Below are 21,703 nucleotides of genomic sequence, written 5' to 3'. Positions count from 1 at the left end.
GCGTTTAGCCATGGCATGTAAAGGGATTTGCTGCAAGTGCGTGTGTGTGTTAGCAGGGTTTTTGAGTTTTGTTAAGTAGTCTATCGGGGAGATTGGCAGCCTTGGCGTGGACCTGAGTCTCACCCCCCTGAAGGGAGCGATCAGTGACATCCTCGGTGTGTGTGTGCGTGTGTATGTGTGCGTTTTAGACGAGCAGCTGTTTCCAGCTCTTCCTACTTGCCACATTGTCCATGCCTTGATCCGCAGCGACGCGCCAAGCATTAAATGTTTTTTCACGCGTACACCTTTCACAGCCCGAGACATGTCAGGCTGGGGGTTCCAAAAAAAAAAGAGAAAAAAATTATAAAAAAAAGAAAAGAGAGAGAGTCAGGCAACAGAGAAAAAGGAGGAAGGGTAGCAAACCGAGGGAGTTTTAAAAAATAAATAACAGCAGCATATGTGCTGGCTGCTGGGGAAAAATAGCATTTAGATTATTTTTTTCTTTTTGCTTCCTGTATTTTTTATTTTTTTTGGCAAGAGTAAAGTGTTTTTCAACCAACCTCCCCTCACAGATGAGCTTAAGAAGACAAAAGTTGTTTAATTCGGTTCCATTGCAGAGGCAGTAAAAGGATAAAGAGAGTGAGGCGCAATTTTTACTTTGTTCCAGTCATTTGGAAGAGAATTGACATCTGCAAACTAAAGGCAGAACCGCCCACACTACCAGCCTGCCTCATCCAGTGCATATAAATACATATATGCACACACACACACACGCACACACACCTACAGGCTATGTGCACTGCCAGTGTCACACATATAGCAAAATAAATGGGTAAAAAAAAAAAAGGGCTGCTCGTACACATGCACTGAGCAGAGGGCATGAACATTTACAGTGCTCCAAATTTCCGTTTCTACTCATGAATAAATGCATGTTGATGAGAAAAGTTTTTCAACCCGCGTTACAGCAGGAGGAGAGCTGAGTGACACCCATTTACATCATAAAATCTCTCTTTTTAAAAAAAATGTTTTTAAATACGATGCCTCTGTTTGGTCTGCGCGCGCGGCGCGTGGATTATGCGCTCGGAGGTTGATTGGGAAAGAAGCGTAAGCATGTTAAGATGCCTGCAGGATCAGGCTGTCTGTCGGAGCCGGAGCCCCCGATGCAGCGGCTCCCCTGCTAATTCCGTTTGATCGGGAAATGACCTTTATTGTTGGACGCTGCCAGATGACATCTCCCTGGCAGCTTCTCGACAGCAACCTACCTAGCTCCCCTCTTTCCCCGTCTCCCTTCCATATTCTTGTTCTGTTTGTTTGTTTGCGCTACATCTTTCTCGAAAGAAAGAGTGCGGCTCTTTTAAGTAGGCACTGGATTAGATAAATGGGATGTGACAGGTGTGACCGTTGCCTTCAAGACGCCTGCTCTCTGTCTCCCTGTATCTCTCTCTTTCAACTTGCTCCTCTTCCATTTCCTCTAATAACACCGCTTCTCTCTCTCTCTCTCTCTCTCTGTCTTTCTTGTCTTTGGATGTTGCGCCCTCCTCGACTTTTCATGCTTGCGCACCTTCTCTGCCTTCAGTTTTGTTGCATTTGCATGTCGTGCCGCTGCTTCTGATCCAACTCATAATCCCGAAGAAATCCGCTTTTTTAAGCCTGAGATGTCCTAATCGGGACTATAGAGGAGAAATGGAAGCAGCGCAGATAGTCGGGAGCAGCCGCTTGGTCAGGTGGTTGGAGGGGAAAGAGGAAGGTCTTTGAGGGCTTTAAGATCACAAGACTCTGCTGCAGTGTTAATGGCCGAAGCAGAAGTTCACTCAAGCCTCATCGTTTTCCTCATATTTGGAGAACCGTGAAAAACTTTACAGTGCAACACTAATTTGGGACAAATTCCTTCTGTTTCGACACTTAAATGTTTCCAACTATTAAACAAAGGAAGTTGTAAAATGATGATTTCATTTGTTAAAAGTTGAAACCCAACCCAGACCTCTTCCCCCTAAACTTAATACCAACTGCCACACTTCTTCAATCAGTCCTGACTTTAACTAGGCCACTCCAAATCCTTCACGCAGCTCTACTTTGAACCATTTAGAGGTGCCTCTTCTCCCGTGCTTTGGATCACTGTTGTTTGAGGAAACCTCTCTTAGTAATTGTTGAATCATAAACATTGACCTTAAGTGCAGGAAGCGAGGCCTGCAGTGCAAAGAGCTGGGTTCCTCTTTGACCTCCCAGATGAGTAGTGGAGGCTTCTCTGTCGCAACTGTGGTAGGCTGGACTCTTATTATTGCGTTACTGCATGATCTCATGCTGAAACACTTGGAGAAACAGTAGAGTTATTCAGTGAGGAAAACAATCCCATGTTCATGCAAATATCGGCACACGTCCTGTGAATACTGTACAATCACATCTTTCCATTAGTACAGCATGTAGTCTTCTGTAGGTTCACAGAGAGATAGATTTGACTATTCCTCAGAGTCTACCGGTTTTCTAGAAGACTTAGGACTGAATATACATGGAAATGTCAATGTTTTGGAGTGAATGTATTGTGAAATCTATCATGGTCCTCATCAGTGTTAGAAGAGAAAAACTCCTGCAGCATTAAACATAATCCCACCTGCTCAACCAATGGGATGAGAAACGTCTTCACCTTTTCCTTTGTTTTATACTAAACTCCCCTGAAGGGGTTTCTCTGCTCAATCTGAGTTTATTCTCGCGTGGCATACAGTTGATCACAATCCTCATGTCTGCATTTGTGATGGTAGAACAGGAAGTGTAATTTTGTTGGCATCATTTCCAAAACAACCTGTTGGCAACTAGATGGCATCTTGTGGTTATTATGGAGACCTGATGTCACCACATTCAACAGTTCTGGAACAGGGAGTTTTTTTTCACAAGAAAACATTTTTTTTATACCTTGATCAGAGATCCTAACACTCAAAATTTGTAAGTAAATAAATAAAATTGTTAAAAAAAAGAAAAAAAAAAGCTTCCATTGGATTTTTTAAAACATAATTATCAATGGCATGAGTGATAATTTCATCCTTGGAGATTTTTCCTTCAATTTTTCAAATAAAAGTAGAATAAAAAAAAAAAAAAAGAATATTGATGCTGCAATAAAAGACTAACTTAAATTTAGATCTTATACACCTTTCGAATCCTTATAGCCGCTGTCGCAGCTCGTCCGTCTGCGGCGGTGCTATGTGCAAGAGCGTCTAGGAGCGGATGGGTGAATTATTGAGAGTGCTGACTTATTCAGAGTGTGGAAACACAACGAGCCGAAGTGAGAGAGTCAGTGAGGTGTGGAAAATGCCAAGTGATAATGCTCTTCTGGACCTCTCGTATAGAGCTGGGCCACGAACAATGAAAGCATTGTCGATATTGAAAGCCACTGAGAAAAGAAAAAAAAAATTACTTATTTTCTTCTTTTGTTTTTTTGTTTGTTTTTAAATCGGATCTCTTACATAAGTATTTTTCTATTAAGAAACAGAAGAGAACAAAATCTGACGTTTGCGGCCCGGATGACCTCATATTTGACTGTGATCCACCTGCACTCGAGGAGTTAATGTTTAGTTAATACACCAAGTGACTTTTAATATAGCTGGAATTCCTGTGCACACAAACAAACAGAGGTCCTAAGCAGTACATGTGTGCTGCCGTCTCAGGTGGCATGCCCTATACTGTAGATAGATTAGCCAAAGATTAACCCTGTGGACCATTGACCCTCGTGCTCACAAAGAGCTGAGCTGACAGACTGACTCATTTGTTGTTGGAATGCCACAGCACACCTTCGCGTATCAGAGTTCAAGAGGAAGAATGCCAGCGCGAGTGCGTTTTCCGCGTCTCCGGCATACGGCGAGAAAATCGCCACACCGTTCCGTCGGTTGCGTGCGTTTGATGGCGACCTCCCTCACGGTGTCGCCGTTAATTGGCCTGAGCCGGCCGTAAGTCCATAATGCCGGCTGTAGAAACAAACACAGGTTTTACCGGGCCAAAGATTAGCCTGCTAAAAGTTACTTACTGCAGCCTTCACCTGCCGCCGTTTGGCAAAACGGTTCACGCCACCTTAACTCTGTGTGGCTGCACAGCTCGGCAAGACGTCGCCACAAACCTCCAATGTGATGTTCGTAAGGATTAAATGAGATACGATAAAACAAACTACGATAACAGATTTTGCTGAACGAGCATTTGGTGCAAGAAATGATAATATTGTTGTTTTGAGACCATTTTCAAGTAACGTATTGACAGTGGCGTAATAATGCAAGTTTGCCCTCAAGGAGACCAATAAACTTAATTTTGTAAAGAACTCTTAACACCGAAACTGGAAGACATCTTAATTATCCAAAATAAAACACAACAATTGATAAGAGTAGAAAAAGTTATTGCCACCACCATGTTTCACAAGGGGGAGTGGTATGTTCAGGGAAACCCACAGTGTTTATCTTTATCACACAAAAGGTTTTTATTACATGCTGGGTTTCCGTAGTTCAGAGTGATGTCAGAACACCAAAGGCCCACCATGTTGTTTGGCTGTTTTACAGCTTCTATTTATTTGGATTTCGAGTTCAGGGGATCGGTTGAAATAAATCAGATATCAAATTTGGTATGAAAAAATCTGATTTTATTTGTAAGGCATGTAGTTTTATCATTTTAACTTCCTCCCTGACCTGTCTGCTGTGTACCTTGGTGTTCATGATGTTGTTTGTTCACTAATGTTCTCTAACAAACCTCGAAAGCCTTCATAGAAATGTTGGATAAACTACACACAAATGGACAAAGTTTAAGAATTATGTGACTTCTGAAGGCAGCTGGTTTATTTTTGTGTATTTGGAGTAAACATTTATTTGGAAAATATCTTTCCTTCCCCCCCTTCCACTTTAAAATCTATTTACCATTTAGCATAATTTTGTGTTGGTCTACTGCATAAAACCCAATAAATTCTGGTAATGCTTGAACAGTTTGAAAAATATGAAAAGCCACTAGGTACTCACTTAACTTTAAAACACAAAGTTTTATATGAAGGGAATATAATCAACTATTTGGCTACAAGCTGCACAGATGCTCATTCAAAAACAAGCCTTTGTGAATTTCAAGAGGTTTACCGCACTTTCAACGTGAAAGAAACACCGAAGGATAATTAGTCCTGGTGAAAAGTTGGATAAAGGCACAGAGCGTTTACTTTTGCCGGCACTGTGTACATAAAAGTTGTTGTTTTTCATGGAAATGACTTGACACCTCTCCAGCGTTTTGTTCTTTCAAAAGGAACGCGTTGTTTGCCGTTTTCTCTGTTTGCCCGAGATGCACCCTCAGCACTCGCTATGATGAATCTTAGGGACAAAAAAACTACAGCAGCTCTGAAAGTCGGGCGCGCGATTTGGAGCAGTGGCGCTGGACGTCCCTCAAACGCGAAAGCTTTGTGATTAAGAGTTAGCGTTGACACTTTAGAGTGAACCGAGTGTCTCGCTGTCGTTTCATGTGTTCGCTCTGTCAACTACCTCCAAGTCAGTCAAATGCAGATTCCAGTGGATGCTAGAGAGACGGAAGAAGTGCGCCCTAACTTGAGATAACTGGCTGGGGATGAAAGTTGCTTCATTGGGTTGTAAGAACAGGAGATGGGGGTGGAGGGAAGAATAAAGAGTTGGAAAGAAGGACGGAGATAATGAGTTGGTCTGTGCCAGCTCCTCCTCAATCTCTTTACTCCATCTACAGTTGCATTATGTCTTCGAGTTTGGGTGATTTTTCAACTAATAAAATGTCATCCGTCTTTCTTGACCCTCTCCGCCCTGCAGGAGCACGATGGCATCAAGGGGAGCTCTCTGAGTCCTTACCCACAGCACAACGCTACCTCACCAGGCAAAGAGGAGGGCGGAGGCGGGGGGAGACCCTGCAGCGACGGCGGCTCGGCAACCGGCACCCTGGGGACCCCCGAGAGACGCAAGGGCAGCCTGGCGGACGTCGTGGACACGCTGAAGCAACGCAAGATGGAGGAACTGATCAAAAACGAGCCAGAAGGTCAGTGACGGAAGCTCAGATGTTTCGGTTTCTCCAGCTTGTCTGTTCTCTCTGTTTCTGTCTTTCTTTCTTTTTTTCCATTCATTTCATTCGCTGTACCTTCTCCATGCCTCTTCCTCTTCTGCTCTGCGCTGAACCCACTCATGTTCAGACAAGAGGAGAGCCTTTGTTTACCCAGAACGCAAACAGACAGCTTCAGCTGCTTGGGCCTATTGTCCGCCACGCTTTGCATATTTATCACAACCTGACAAGTAAGATGTGCACTCGGATGCATGTGTTCAAGTGTGAATGTTGGCCGCTTGAAAAAGTGTTAGCAACTCTCCAAATGTTTGCTGCTTTAAAATCCGGAGACGGACTCGTCTCAGTAACAAAAACACCTCACCACCTTTTGGATGATGCATTTTAAGCACTCAGATAAAGATTTCTTACTGTTCAGAAGGCAGAACCAGAGATCTGGCAGGGCCCTACTGAGCTTTGCACCACTAGCCTCTGCATTTTTATTCCCAAGCAGAGCCTCAGGCTACTAGTTGGAGTCATGCAAAGAGATAAATTTAGCCCATGGCTAATGCTCATTTATATTGAGTGGATAAATGGTGTCAAATTCCCTGGAATGCATGCTACAATCAGAATGTGATATAAATCTCAGCAATGGGTGTCTGTCTCTTTTAGGAAGAGCATTTTAATACCATGCCACTTTACTGAAAGAGGTGAGGGGGATTCTCAGTCAATATCAGTTTTCAATCAATCCTCTTAACAATGGCTTGAATTGATTTTTTTTTCTCTTCAACTCACTTTAATAAAGCAAAGCAAAACCCAAACACTGTTCATGAACATCTCTCTATGGCTCTTGAGACCTCATCTGTATTTTGCCCGAGAAAAATATGTTGAAAATGTCACATTTCTACCTCAATTTTAGTGTCCAAATGTAGCCTAAACAAAGACATAGAAACTCGGATCCTTTCTTGCACATCGCAAACATCCAAGGCAAAGTCGTCTTTTCAGCAACATCTCACTCAGGAATAGAAAAATCTGGACCAGGTAGAAATCAGCCTTTGATTAAGTTCCCTGCAGTATGTTAAGGACCAACAGAAAAAACTGAAAAAGTGATGCATAACCGTCCGTGATGGTTTTTTATGTTTTCCGTGCATTAAACCTCAACCAGCTAAACCCTCTCCTCCACCTGACTCCAGCTTGACAAACCTTCTCTTGGCTTATCTGATTGACTTTTCCTGAGGTCATTAAAACAAATCTTTTCTACTAAATCGCATTTTGGTCAGCACATTAATAATTCCTGCAAACTTCATTTAAGAGATCTACATGGAGATACCATCGTGATCGTGTGTTTGACCTATTGCGGAGCTTTACAAAACATTTTCTCAATTTGTCACGCTCTGCAACGACAAATTTCAGTGACAGGCTAAGAGAAACCTGAAACTGCGAAACATGGCAGAAAAATGATACGAGGACAAGGAGACTGGTTGGGGTTGATAAGAAGTAAATAAGTAAATACAGGACAGTTCTGTAAGAGGATGTTAGAGGCTGCAAAAGTGTAGAGGGTTTGTATTAGAGCAGGACAAGGAGCTGAAACATAAAGCCAGAAATACAATGAAATGGTTTGGATCAAACCATATTTATGTTCTCATATTTATTCAGGTAGGAAATTAATTCTATCTAAACTTGACATATAGATCCATCCTGAAGGGACAAAGCCTAAACTTCCTGTTCCCTAAGGCAGCCTAAAGAGGCAGCCGAGTTAAGGTACTAGTAGTTCTGCTTGTACTAATGCAGCTTGATCTAAGACTGTAGTGTTCTGAAAACGAGTTAGACCTGTCTAGACCTAATCAAATACATACTACAGCAATTGATTTTCCTTCTTTTACTACACTAAGACTTCTCCTCTGGTCTCCAAAGCCACTGCAGCGGTGCATTCAAGCGTCCTGAAACACGCCGCTTCAAATTCAACTGACATGAAGCCCAAAAGGTGAAAGAACAGCAGCGCAGTTTGCCTTGGAGTGTAGGTGCATTTTATGTGTATTATGCCCACCCCAAACAACATCAACAGGCTTTCATTTCAAGCTGTGATGTCGTAACCGTGTTTTGCTGGGTTTTTCTAAGGCTTTCAAAGCGCCCGCGACGGCTGGTGAGCTCTTGCCGTCTGCTTGTTTTTATTCTGGCCGATAAAGAAGCCTGTTGTGGCACATTTTACAAAAAAAAAAAAAGAAGGCTAAAAAAAAAAGGACTGTTTTTCGAGCTGAACTGTAATTGAGGTGTGTTTTGGGTTGTTCGCTGCTTCGCTGGACCTCATGAACCGGCTGCACAGGGAAAAAACAACAATAATGGATCTTTATGACTCAGCCAGGGCAGAGTGAGGAGGGGAAAAAATAAAAGAGAGCGTGAGAAGGAGAGGAAAGCGACAGAGAGAAAAAGCAGTGTCTTCACAGACCCCATTAGCACAGTGCCACGGCAATGTGGCATCAAAACCAAGCCAGGGCATTATCTGCCGTACGATTAAATGAAACGCACTAATAAAAGATCCTCTGGACCCAACACACACACATAGGAAAATAAAAAAACAACAACAAGCCCAGGCCAAGCTAGAGAGAAAAGGGAAAAACGGAGAAAAGAAGACGAGAGGCAAAGGTGAAATGGACAGGTTGGACAGGGAGCGAAGCGACAAGGGGGCCCGTATTGAACGCCTGATAGAAATCCCTTTTCTCTGCCCGGCTGGCTATTGTTTGGCTGTGTGGCTCACAAAGGCCATTAGCAGCAAACAGCAGGTTGGGATGAAAATTTAATGAAGGCTTTAATCATTATGAAAGGCCTGGAATATTACTGCTCATACACACACATTCACACACACATCCTGCTTCCAGCTGGATCAATGACACGCACACATTCATAGTGTCTGAACATTAACACCAGGAGGGATGTGAAAGAGGGGACAAAGACACAAAATGGGTCAGAAAACGATAAACATCTTGAAACAGAAAGAAGGGCTCAGCCTATCGAAGGCAGGCCTTGAGCTACACATCACACACACACACCCACCCCCAAACACACACACAGAAAGTCGCCCGCACTAAGTTTGAAAGATTTAGTCTGTGGCTAGTGTTGCTCTACTTAGGCTAGATGAATGGCGAGTGGTAGATACTAGGTCAGTGTGTGTGTGTTTGTGCTGTTAAAGCCTTTGGGAGAATGAAAACGTGTGGGGGTGTGTGTGTGTGTATTTGCATATGTTTTTTGTGACAGAAACTGTGCAGATGTGTATGCTTGTTGGCGGGAAAAAAAAATCGCATTTGCTTGCATTTATGGAAGGTAAGGTGTGTTTGGCCTCTAATAAATGACTCTGCATCCTGTCCCTCATGGCCTGGCCCAACCAGGCTTCACTGCTCTTCTGCTCCCTCCATTCATCTTCTAGTCTCGCTCCACCGGCCACCTGCTACCCCAGAGATACACACACACACATACACCCCCACACACACACCCACCACATTACTTACTGTCTTTAATAAATTCTTCAGGAGCAACAGGGAGATGATGAGGATGCCTCGACACCGGCTGCCTGTGATTTCCCCGAGTCGGGGTCGCTGGGTGGCTGAGTGGCTCATGTTGGAGTGTAGGTGTGTGTGTGTGTGATTATGTGGCATAATGAGGAAGGAGTACAGGGCATCAGTGGAGGTGCAGGGTCGAGAGAAGGGTTAGCAGTTCAACCCAAGGGAGATGACTGCAGAAGAACACATACCTGGTCAGTTTTCTTGGACTCAACATTTAGCCTCTTTTGGCCCCTGTGGCACAGAGCAAGGCCCCGTAATAATCTGTTAGCCCAGAAGCACCACACAAAAAAAAAAACGATAGATAGATAGATAGATAGATAGATAGATAGATAGATAGATAGATAGATAGATAGATAGATAGATAGATAGATAGATAGATAGATAGATAGATAGATAGATAGATAGATAGATAGATAGATAGATAGATAGATAGAACAAAGGAAGTCAAAGAGGTTTTAAAGGGATGAGAACCATCGCTAAATGCTAAATGGGGCACAGATGTTCCTCTCGGCCCCTGGAGTGGTGCCTCTACTGCCCTGGACTTTCACCAGACTCTCAGCCTCATTCCTCCTCTCTTCTTCTCTCTCCTCTCACTGCACGGCCGTATCAACTGTAAGTGGCTCACACACACTTAGTGCCAGCTGAGCTCCGTCTCTGGACCCGTCTGTTGACCCTCTGCTACCCAGCCACAGCTACCCGTCACTGGGGCTCCATGGCCTCTGGGGCGCGCTCAGCTCTCTCCTCCTTTTACTGTAGCCTCAGCTGGAAGGAGGGATGAACGAAGGCTCCCACTGTGAAGTGTGTTTTAGTTGAGGACTTTTTTTATTTAAATAAATCTACATACAAAGCAAGTTTTGAATTAAACAGCAGCTTTCTTTTTGTACTGCACCTCTCCAAAGGCATTCATAAGTATTGAGCGTTTAATGTTTTTTTGTCACATCACAAGCAAAATTTGGATTTCATCTGATGGACCACAACAAAGTAATGGATAACTATTTGCTTTTCATTAAGCAAATTTAAAAAAAAAAAAAATCAGAAAAATGTGGCAAGCATCTTTTATTCCAATTACTGCTGCAGTATTTCTCCAACACGTTTGCTGCGTCAAAAACAGAGTTTGGTTTCTGACTGCAAATGTCATATTAACATGGATCTCTGCAGCTCCTCCAAAGATACAATAGGCCTCTTTGCTGCTTCTGTAATTAGTGCTGTACTTGTCTGGGCTGTCCGTTTATGTGGACCACTATGTCTTGGTAGACTTGCAATTGTCATTATCTTTCCAGTTCCAGGTATTTGATTGAACAATGCTACATTTTATCACCACACCATGCCTTAAAATCCAGTGCAGCTAATACTATAAATGGCATTACAAGCATTTAAGTTATGCTGAATTTTCTGGTTGTCCAAGAAACCGTTGCATGGTTGGGGAGACCAAAAAGCAGTACTTTTTGGAACGTCCACTCTCCACTTTCTGACACCACCAGCCACATCATCCGGCGCAAGCTCTGTCAAAATAGTTTTTTTACAGCTTATGGCACCTGATATACCCAAACCCCTCCAAGGCTCTAGACTTCACACTGAAATTGCCAGCGCAGCCACAGATGTCAACCAGCCACACACTTACGGACACACGCTCATACATGTACACCCACGGCACTCCGTCAACTCTTAAGGAACGGACGGAACCTTGGGCTTGCTTTTAGAGCGCACTGAGGCATTTTATAGGACAGCACTTAGGCGAAGCCATTGTTGCCACACAAGCACACAGTGGCTGGAGCTCCCTCACGCCTCCGTACACTTCAATGGGCGACAATGGGAAGGGCGGGCACGTACTGCCAAAGAAGAAGAAGAGGGAGAAAGAAAGAGCCGGAGAAGTGATGGGATCAGGGCAGTCTCTCGTTCATCCATCCATCAGTCCGAGCAACATCCACCCCCCTCCACCTACGCCTCCCCTCCACTTTGCTTAATCCTTCTCCTCGGCTATCTGGGGGTTATGTCAAACACTCAACATGCTCACACTCTATGAACATCCACAATGGCACGTACAGTCATTGCGTAGTATTTTCATGCACATATCCTCGAGGGGAAAACTTAACAGTTACAGCAACACACACATACACACTTGCACAGAATATCCAAACGCTCACAGCAGCAAGTTCACAGTCCTAGCGTGGGAGCAGGAGAATGTCTTTATGGGATTTTCACCCTTTGTTGGCAATTAGTTAGTTGTATAAATTAACACGAAGTGCAGCAGGGCTCTCCGCGCCATTGTTTGCTGCGATTAGTCTTCTGGCTTTGGGAAGAAGAAGGTGAGTGAGATTATTCGCGAGGGGATCTTCAAAAGATAGATTTGTTTTCATAAAGAAAAAGCCAAACAGCAGAAAGAGGACTTTCGACTAAATAAAATGCTTTTCAGATCAAGAGCTTTTAAATCCGCTGTTGATATTCACCAAACAGACATTTGGCTTCATCTTCACGAGGCTAAACTCTGCCTTGACCTCTTTTCGGAGAGATTTTGAACTCGGTGATTTGATTTGTTTGCCTCACGACATACTTTCTGACCCAGTGTTACTTCAAGAGTCACTGTCAAAGAACAACAACAAAAAAAACAACAACAACAACCAGAAAGCTTGAAAGGAGCTCTTACTTCAAGTTGCTCATTAATGTAAAACAATTCCTTTTTTTTCATTTACCGCTCTTCGTCGTTATCCGGTTGTCATTGTGTCAGTTAACTTTGTAGGATTCGCTGTAGATGAAGGGAGGGAATGGGGGATCATCGCGGACATGGCTCACAATTCAATTCGAGTTAATTCTGGGCTTTCTTCCTCTTCTTCTTCTTCTCCTCTCCCTTTGTGGCATGAGAAACAGGCAACGTCATGGGGCAAACCTGAGGCCTATTGTGGGGCTTGCCATTGTTGGGTTGATGAAAGGCGCATTCAAGTCACTTTTTTCCTTATTGAATTGTTTTGCGTCTGCTTTTCAACGTCCCATTCTCTCCCCAGTCTTGCACGAGACAATCGGTGGGGATGAAACTCCTTTCTGCCATTCTTCCCAGTTCAGATGAGCAATATTAAGGAGATGAATGGTATGTATGTGTGTGTGAGTGTGTGGGGAGGGGGTGCGTGTGTGTGTGTGTATGTATTTTTTCAGAGGAGAAAAACAGTGCCCAAGCTTTTGTCCGGTCCATGTGCATGAAGGGGCTTAGACAGGGTAGAGAAGGTCCTGTGGTTTTCCTGAAGGTGTGTGTGTGTGTGGGTGTGTGTAGGTGTGTGTGTGTTATTGGCCCCCCTGGCATGGCATTAAGTTAAGGACAAAAGGTTGAGTTCATGAATCACTGAGTTTCCATAGATTAGTAGCTGTGATCTTCTCCTAGTAAAATTAAATTTTTTTTTTACATTTGTGTATTAGAGTTAATAAAGTGTTACTTGTCAAGTTTCCTTAGAAATATCTCTTTGCCAGTTTTTAGGAGCCTAAATATTCAGCATCGTGTTCAGTGACCAAATCTGTGGAATCCATAACCTATCAACGTAACGCTCATGAAACGCAATCTGCCGCCGCTTTTCCTCACTTTCTGTTATTTCCCTTTCTCTGCCTTTTCTCCCATTCCCATGGAGAGTCTGAGGAATGTTTTTTATGCTGTAAAATGCCCGCAAGATTAATGAGTTTTGTGCAGAGTGCTCTGACTTTCATTTGTCCCTCAATTACTGTATCAAAAGGACATGAAATGCTCGGAAAAAGGAGGAAAAAAAAATCTCAAAACTTTTCAGACGAGGCACTCAAGCAACAAAAGCACTCCAAGGAACATTGTGGAAAGCAATTGGCCTCTGAAGTTCGAACCGTTTTTCAAAAGGCCAAACGACAGCAGCCGAAACACTTTTATTTGCCACGAAGAATGATCAAGTCAACCAACAACTGTCTTCCATTAAGAGCACATACCAGCAGTTACTTTGTGAGTAGGTGGAAGTTGCTTTTTGAAATAAAAAAAAATGTTTGGCTTTTCCTTTTGACACTGTGCCACAACTAACTAATAAAAAGCTTTGCTGCAAGGCCTCAAGGTATCTTCGTTCCATGCTTGTTTGTCTCAGCGCGTTTGCTCAGGAGTGGATTATTTAGCTAACTTTAAATGATATGCAGATTAGTTTGATGTTGCAACATCTTGTGTTATGTATGTAAACAGTGTTGGTTGTGAAACCAGTGTTTGACTTATTTCCAGCTGTTTGAGTACTATTTCAAATAGTATTAAATTTTTTGGGAAAAAACCCCCAAATAACTTCTACTTATTTTATTTGAAATGTCTGTTTTTATTGACCCATTTCAGTACCTCTAAGTCTCGACTTAAATCTTCCACTGACTAAATCCCCCCAATGAGGAAAAATCCAAAATTACCCAAATCTTATGCATGTTTTCCTATATGTTGGCATGTTTATATGAATATTTATTACAAATGCATCAATCCAATATTAATATCTGTATCTTTCCTGATATAGGAAAAAATAAATAAATAGCTGGGGTATCGTGACAGTGTGCCTGATCCTTTAGGTCAGATCTATTCTGTTTAATTCTATTATTATTTTTTTTCTCTGAGCGACGTCTTGCTTTATTTATTTTATATTATATCTAAAATTTCTAATTCGACTTTCTGAACCATTTGAAAGAAGATTTGTTGCAGTTTATTCTTTACATGTCTGACCATGGTAGTTGACCTATTGTTTTTGTCAGTTTCAGTTTCTTTACATTGGCTGTTTTACTCCTTATTTCACTGATTGAAAAAATTAAAGTTGTTTTTAGATGTTTGACCCAGCTTGTAAAAATATTGTTGAGTTTGACTGTGCGCTACTGGTGCAGAATTACCAAATAAACGAGTAGTTCATTACATTTGTCTAAAAAACAGGAAGTTTGAAGTCAGTTCAGCTCTACTGTTTCTCTATATCGAATTGGTATCTGCCTGTTCTAACAATATCGGCATTGTTACCAGAAGTGAAAAAAGTGGATTGCTGCATTTCTAATGTTCATGTGACCTTTCTAAAGCAGACAGTCCTGCAGGTCTACTCCAAAATTCTTGCACCTTTATTGAAACATTAGAGCCTACTGTAGAGTACAGCGTACTTTAAACGGACCACTTCTCTGCTATAGATATTCTTAATCAAAAGTGAAATTTACTACTTTGCATACTTTTTCATTATTTAGACTGTTTATCTTAAAATATATGATTTTCTACCTTTTTGAAAGACGCAGGCATTAAAACACAAAGTGCCCTTTTTGCGTGAGGCGTAGTGAGAGCACTGCCAGAGAGCAACAAGTCGTCCAGTCACTGTCATTACCCGGCATGCCGCCCCACTGGTGAGATATCCTTTCAGCCAGCCAGCGAGCCGGCCACTCATCTGCTCCATCAGCCAGTCAGTGTGTCAGTCTTTGAAGCCACGCGGTCTTTATTAATTAACCTCTGGCTGGCCGGTCAGAGGGTGGGAGCGGTAGATGAAGTGGCGCTGTCTATGCTGTCAGCCTCGGGGGTCACGAGCAGAGCCCGCAGCATGACCCCGGCTTATTTGAGCCAGATGTTGGGAGACAAGCATCTCAAGAGCTGCTCTACAACCCCCCACGCCCCACCCGCTACTTTGCTCTTCATTGGCTGCGTTCTTTTCCTTCACCACTGCATGGCCAGCAGATCAGACATCCCCAGCTAATCCTGTCCCGTACTACTTTGGTTCTCTTTACCTCTTCCTCTCTTTTTTCCTCCTTCCTCATTTGGCCCGCTGCCGCTTTCCGCTTCGCTCCAGGGGGAAAAAAAGCAGAGTGTGTGCATCGCCTGGCACCATGCCCACTCTCATCCTTTTCTCCCAATCCCTTCTTTTTTCTCTCTCCCTTTATTCCTCCCTCATCCCCTTCTTCCCATCCTTGATCTGCATTTCTCTCTTCTTCTACCTTCCCTTCATCATCTGCCTTTGTCTCCATCACTCTCTCCACCTGCTCCTAATCACTCCCCCTCCATCTCTTGCACTCATTCATACCCCGCTGCCCCCCTCCCTCCCCTCATCTCTCTCTCTCTCTCTCCTCCTCAGCTGGGCTCAGGAGCGGTGAACAGGTGTTGTCTCCTTTTGATTTGGGTGCGTTCAGATTAATGCTGTCAGCTCAGCTGTTAAAACAACTGCCACCGCCAGATGCCAGTCAGTTTGGGGCTGGAGTTGTCACCTACACACAAACTCGCGCAGACACACGCAAACGCAGTAACGCGCCCCCCCCCCCCCCCCCCCCCCCCCCCCCCCCCCCCACACACACACACACACACACACATGTTCAAGCATCCAGATAGACTCAGATATAAGCGTGCACACACATGACCTGTGTGTGGGAAAGGGGAGTTGGGGGTTTGCAGTAATACTGACAAAGCAAGTCAGCTGTTGTGTGTCAGGCTTGTCAATAATCAAGGTGTGTGTTTATGTAGCCTCACTGAAACATCACAGTCAGCAGGTATAAAGCAGGTGTCTGTTTGAGTGCAGTCATCGTTAAAATGTTGTCAGAGATGGGGCGTGCCGTGGTGGCGTAGGGCGTAGCGCGACCCACATTTGGAGGCCTCAAGTCCTCGACGCGGCTGTCGTGGGTTCGACTCCCGGACCCGACGACATTTACCGCATGTCTTCCCCCCTCTCCTTCCCCCTTTCCTGTCAGCCTACTTTGTAAAAAGGGACTCTAGAGCCCACAAAAGAGCCCCTGGAGGGGTAAAAAAAAAAATGTTGTCAGAGATGCAAAACACTGATGTTTTTTAAATTTCTTTCATTCGAAGGTAAAATAATTTGGTGGATTTTTCTAAGGAAATAGCAACAGAGGACTAGGGCCACAAAAATAAAGAATTCTGAGATCAAAAGTCAGAATATTATTATTATTATTATTATTTTTAACATTGCTATAATCCTCCTCCATTTGCTTTTTTTGTCTCTTGATACAACCTATGTCATATTTTCTGAACCAGATCTGATCTGTTCATGTCAGGACAAATTTCTCATTTACCCATAGAGCAAATCTGCCTGACAATGATAAAAAAAATTATAAATTTGATATTGATTTTTCAGGATTTAAGAACACCTCCATTTGATCAGAGAAAGTCTGTGGCATAAACTCTGAGCCAAAAGGTAGGCGTTTGGCCAGAAGAAAACTGGGTAAAAAAAATAAAAAAATGTTGCCTAACTTTGTGAAATGTGTTTACACTCTGACTTGATTGCCAGAATTCTCTCGCTAATAACATTTGCAACACTCGAAAGTGAATGGACCCAAAGGCATCTGTCTGTTTTTAAATGAAAACTCTTGATAGAACAGGACAAATTACTTCTTTTTTTTCCCCAAGTTAGGTATTTTGTTAAAAGATTTTGGAAACGTCATAAAACTTTCAAATCTTGCCGATTTGCAACGCGACAAGTTTCAACCGGTTTATGTTGGCCGCAAACTGGGCGGCAGTGACGTTTTGAGCTCAACAGAAATCGGAAGAAAAGTTTGGGTTTCACTCCTCAAACTTTCACATCATCCACCATGCAATATTTAGGATTTACACAAACAAAGATCCAAACTGTTGCCATAAACTTGGCCCTGTACATCCAAGATCTCTGTGTTTTAACGTCTTCCTGCGTCACAGTTTGTCTTGGCAGTCCCCCCTTCCTCCCCCTCCTACACTCACATGCCTTTTCCGCCAGACAGAGGTTTAAATTTAGATTTGGTGGATCTTTGTTGCTTAAATGTGATGTGAGTAAAACGATGATTAACTATGAATATAAATGATCGGTGGTGTATAAGTGGTTTTCAGCGGCGCTATTTATGTCTCCTTCAGATGTGGGTAGAGTCTGCAGGCTCCCGTCTGTGTATGTGTGTCAGATGGTAGGTAGTGGGCTTACTGAGCGGTCATGCTGGTGGCTCCACCAAATTTATACATACACACACACACGACAGTCAATAGCAAGATACAAGAACATCTACAAATTAAGATGTCTTCCATCTTCATCTCCCTCCTTTGTGGATTTTGCGTCTCATTAAATGTGAAGCGTTTTATTTGAACGCGTTTTCTCACTGTCGTTCTCAAGCTTCACAATGTAAAAGCCTTGAGTGAGTAAAAATACCACAAATTCAGCGTTAAGTAAAAATTTATAACATGAGTTAATTATTTTTATTTTACACAGAAAAACAAAATCTGGTTATGTAATCTTAGCTCTTGTTGCTATTTTCCATTAGACACAGACCTAAGCAAAAATATGGGATATTTGGTGATTTTCAGTGTCATTCTGCTCTTTATAGAGTAGCAAGCTAATATTAGCGGAGTAATTAGTCAAGCTATCTGCTCAGGTAGTTAATCCTGCATGTCACCCACACTTCCCAACTCTTTTTTTTAATATCTGGATTGTCTTAATAAAAGCAAATGGTGGTTCTAATTTAGTGAAATGTTCTCATACAGGCATGTTTTTCTCTTTTCTTCTTCTTTTTTTGGAAGAAAAGTGTTTTATTCTAACCAGCAATGTGCAGCAGCACAGAGGTGCGTGGCAAAAAAAAAACTCAAGTCACACTGGAAATTTCTTTGGCATCTGTTAAGCAAGACTTTACGCCAAAGGAACAGTAAAAAATAAAAATAAAATAAAATAAAAAGCATGTTTGAAACCTTAATTTTCTAAATGTCTTGGAATGCCTTGATAGCAGCAACCAGCCCATTCCCCAGGGTGGCGTTCCTTTAGTTTCAAACCGTGACCGTCCATGTCTTTTGCAGCTGGAAAAATTTACAAACAGCTGTAATGAGAGAAAAGTATAATAGCGTTCTTTCAGCCAGTTTCCCAGTCGTTCATTTCACTCTGCCCCTTTCAGGGGAAAAACCTCTGATCCCCACAACATTTTCTCTGGCACCTACTTTAAACGGTAGGAACAGTTTGAGAAACTGTGTTTGAAACATTGATACTGGTCACCGGCCCATACCTAAACCAGACACTCTGCAAACAGCAGATCAGGGAGTCATTCACTCCCAGACAGTGGACAGGTTTGTGTGCGAAGCCAACACTGAAGTCGCTACATTACTACTACTCCTGTATCAAATCTACTGAGACATATTTTACCCCAGTTAATTGCGAAACCCGCCTTCCTTGTCCAGTTTGTTGGTTTGTTCAATTCCGCTAACTCGGTTCATTCCAAGGCTATCATACTTTTCACTGTAGGCCACACTCTCTCGTGAGCCAAACGTTAGATCATTAGCCCACTCAAAGAGTCATGGGTGTCTCGTCAAAGGACAAATGGAGTGGGGAGGATGAAGTGTCCAATGAAGTCATGTATGCATAGGAAGAAGATAAGTGAGGAAAACTAACAACTCCCACCGTTTTGTGGTCTGTAAAAGCATCAACCCACAACACGCACTTTTAGTTTAATGATAATCAGATGAAGGTTCTCGGGGAAACAATTTGATGCACAAAGAGGGATATTTTAGCAACTTCTTCATTTTGTGTTTGATTAAAAATTTCCATTTTTGTCAAGCAATCTGGAGCAGATTTGTTTCTTAGACCTGAGGCAAAAACAGAAAAGCATAATCAGTTAATATCAGAATAGGCAGGTCAGACCTGAAAAAAAAGACAGGATTAAGTATAAACCAGGAAGATGTGTCATCTCTAAAAATACTAAATTAAACTAAAACATGTTCCATGAAGTTTAGCATTCTTATCCCTTCATGCTGAACGTTTAGAGATTTTGAATCTCGTCCAAACTTCTTAGCTCTTCAGGAAATGGCAGCCATGACATTTCTGTTGCATTGTCAGGTGAAACAGGTCAACTTGCTGAAAATTCATCCGAAACTTCAAACTTAGATCTGGCCGAGTTTCTCGTTCATCTCTATGCTAACTGAGCCTCTAAACATGTTTCTTGCATTCTGTTTTTCCTGTTTGTCTTTCTCTCTTCTGTTCTGTCAAATCAAGGCGAACATGCCAAGAAGAAAAAAAGAAAACACCAAGTTCTTTCCCTAAGTCTGATATTGTCATTTAATTTGTCTGAGTTCTCTTCCAATTTGTTAGCCACAGATGGCTAAATGATCTGAATGCGACCTAACCAGCAGCATCACCCGATATTGACGAGACAGATCTCCTCAACCAATCAAACTTTTTTTTTTTTTCTGTTCGCCTAAAAGCGGTGAAATCTTTGCCAGCAAAACTTGGGAGTAGGAAAAGATTTACAAGAAGAGACATTGACATGAGTGAATAATTGGAGCACAGTGACTCGTAAGGCTCCAACCATCCACAAACACAAACACACAGACGCGCGCGCGCACGGACGCGCGCGCACACGCACGCGCGTTAGTCAGAGGAGCATTCCAGCGCTCTTTGGGCCGTTGTTGCTATCAGTCTAATGGCTTTCACATGTCCCGTCCTCCTGTCTTTAAGGCAGCGCACGGGACAATGTCGGCTATTCTTAAGACTCTACGGCGCGCTCTGTCTCGGTCCGATCAATGGCGCAGATGGAACACGCATTCACACACACACACACACACGCACTGAGAAGAAAAAGACGAAAAAAGAGACAGAGAGGGATATCAAGGCAGATAAACAGAGGGAGAAGTGTGTGCATGCGCGTCTGTTTGCGCTTGTCAACAGTGTTCGCGTTAACCGAAATAGGCGGGCCCCGCCTCCGCCGTCCAGCAAAGCAGCGGCGAAAGCCAAGCCAACTGTCAATCAAACCGCAAAGACAGGGCCAAAACTATGATAGCATCAGAAATAACAGTCTTCACCCATCAGCTCCGCATGCGCACACACACGCACGCACGCCCCCACGCCGACAGGGGAGGTTAAAGTCACAGCTCAGCACAGTTTGAAAAGACTTCCAACATGCAAAGCAGCATTAGTGTGTCAGGAGTGCCTTGCTGTTCTGCCTGTCTCTCTGTCATTGCTTTGACAGGCAGACGGAAAATGTCATGACTCGAGAGTGAAAACATTGGGGTGGGTGGGTGTGTGTGTGTGTGGGTGTGTGTGTAGCGTGGTTAATGCGTGGGTCCATTCCCCGTCTCTACACAGTGGGGCCTAATACACAATGTGTTCTTTTGTTGTCACGTTAAAATGATGCAATAAAGCTGTGCAGTGACAAGGACGGCCCGAGGGCTGCCACAGTGACAGAACCATTCAGGGTGGGTGTGGGTGTGTGCACGCGCACGCCGGCGTGCGCCGAGCGGAGACAAGAGCGCTGAAGAGGGGTTATTGCCACGAGACAGATTGCAAGTGTCATTTTCCATTACAGCAGCCCGAGCCCACTGTGGACGACACACACACACACACAACCCTACAAGCCGGTGTACACGCTTCGGTCGACTTTAACAGGATGCTTTTGACAGGGAGAGATGTGCGTGCATTAAAAACGCAGCGCTGGCCCTCGACTCGTTAACCCTCTCCTCGCCCTGACTTCGGTATGACAATTTTTCTTCTTTTTTTTTGTCTTCTTGGTGGTTTATCTGATCGGCTCTTCCGCAGGTCGTTGATGTAAATCAAGTTTTTCCGTTAAGTGTAAGCATCGAGTGAAACGCAAATCTCATTTTGGTTTGGGAATAAGTAAATTATCCCACTTCCCTCCCCTCAAACCTAATTTACGGGATTGACATGGATTGGTTAAAAGATACCATCATGATCCTGCGTTTGACCTCTTGCAGTGCTTTGCAAAGTCTTCCTACCTCTTGAATGTTTTCACATTTAATCACATGGACTACAAACTTCAGAGAATTGTAAGCAGCTTTTACGTGACACAAAGTAGGCCATAGTTGTAATGCGGAGGCAGATACTAGGGTTTTTAAAATTAAAAACATCGAAGTGCAACCAATTGATTTCAAAAGTTGCCTGATTAGTAAATCCAGTTATTCTGTGAAGTCTTCAGAGGGTTTTTTTTAGGTTAAGGTAGAGAACAAAGAGCATGAAGACTGATGTACAAAACAGACCAGTCAGAAAAAAATTCTGCAGAATTTTACAGCATATTAGGTCATAAAATCTAATATTTTGAACATCTAACAGAGCACCTATCAGCCCACCATCTAAACAGCTGAAACATGAAGTTCCTTTAAATGAAGACAAAACCATAATACCTGGCATTCGTCAAAATGTGCCATCTTCAAATGGTTTCTCAATTGGTGACTTGTCGTTTTTGTTGCTTTTTATTTTTGTGTTTTTATGATGTGTTTTTTGGGC

The 21,703-nt window shown here is 43.0% G+C and overlaps 1 protein-coding gene across 8 annotated transcripts in view; it reads left to right on the top strand.

Moving 5' to 3' along the window:
- The window catches only part of sox5 (SRY-box transcription factor 5), a 102,967-nt gene that overhangs the window by 17,342 nt on the left and 63,922 nt on the right, over nucleotides 1-21,703 (top strand). For all 8 annotated transcript variants that reach the window (XM_032589330.1, XM_032589328.1, XM_032589327.1 and 5 more), the window contains exon 3: nucleotides 5,760-5,982. In XM_032589330.1, coding sequence (XP_032445221.1) covers nucleotides 5,760-5,982 — 223 coding nt within the window. The remainder of the gene's footprint in view (nucleotides 1-5,759; nucleotides 5,983-21,703) is intronic.

This window comes from Xiphophorus hellerii, chromosome 17, assembly GCF_003331165.1.
Source record: "Xiphophorus hellerii strain 12219 chromosome 17, Xiphophorus_hellerii-4.1, whole genome shotgun sequence".
Lineage (NCBI taxonomy): Eukaryota > Metazoa > Chordata > Actinopteri > Cyprinodontiformes > Poeciliidae > Xiphophorus > Xiphophorus hellerii.
The sequence above is the reverse complement of the archived record's forward strand: the minus strand, read 5'-3'. Positions and strand labels throughout refer to the sequence as shown.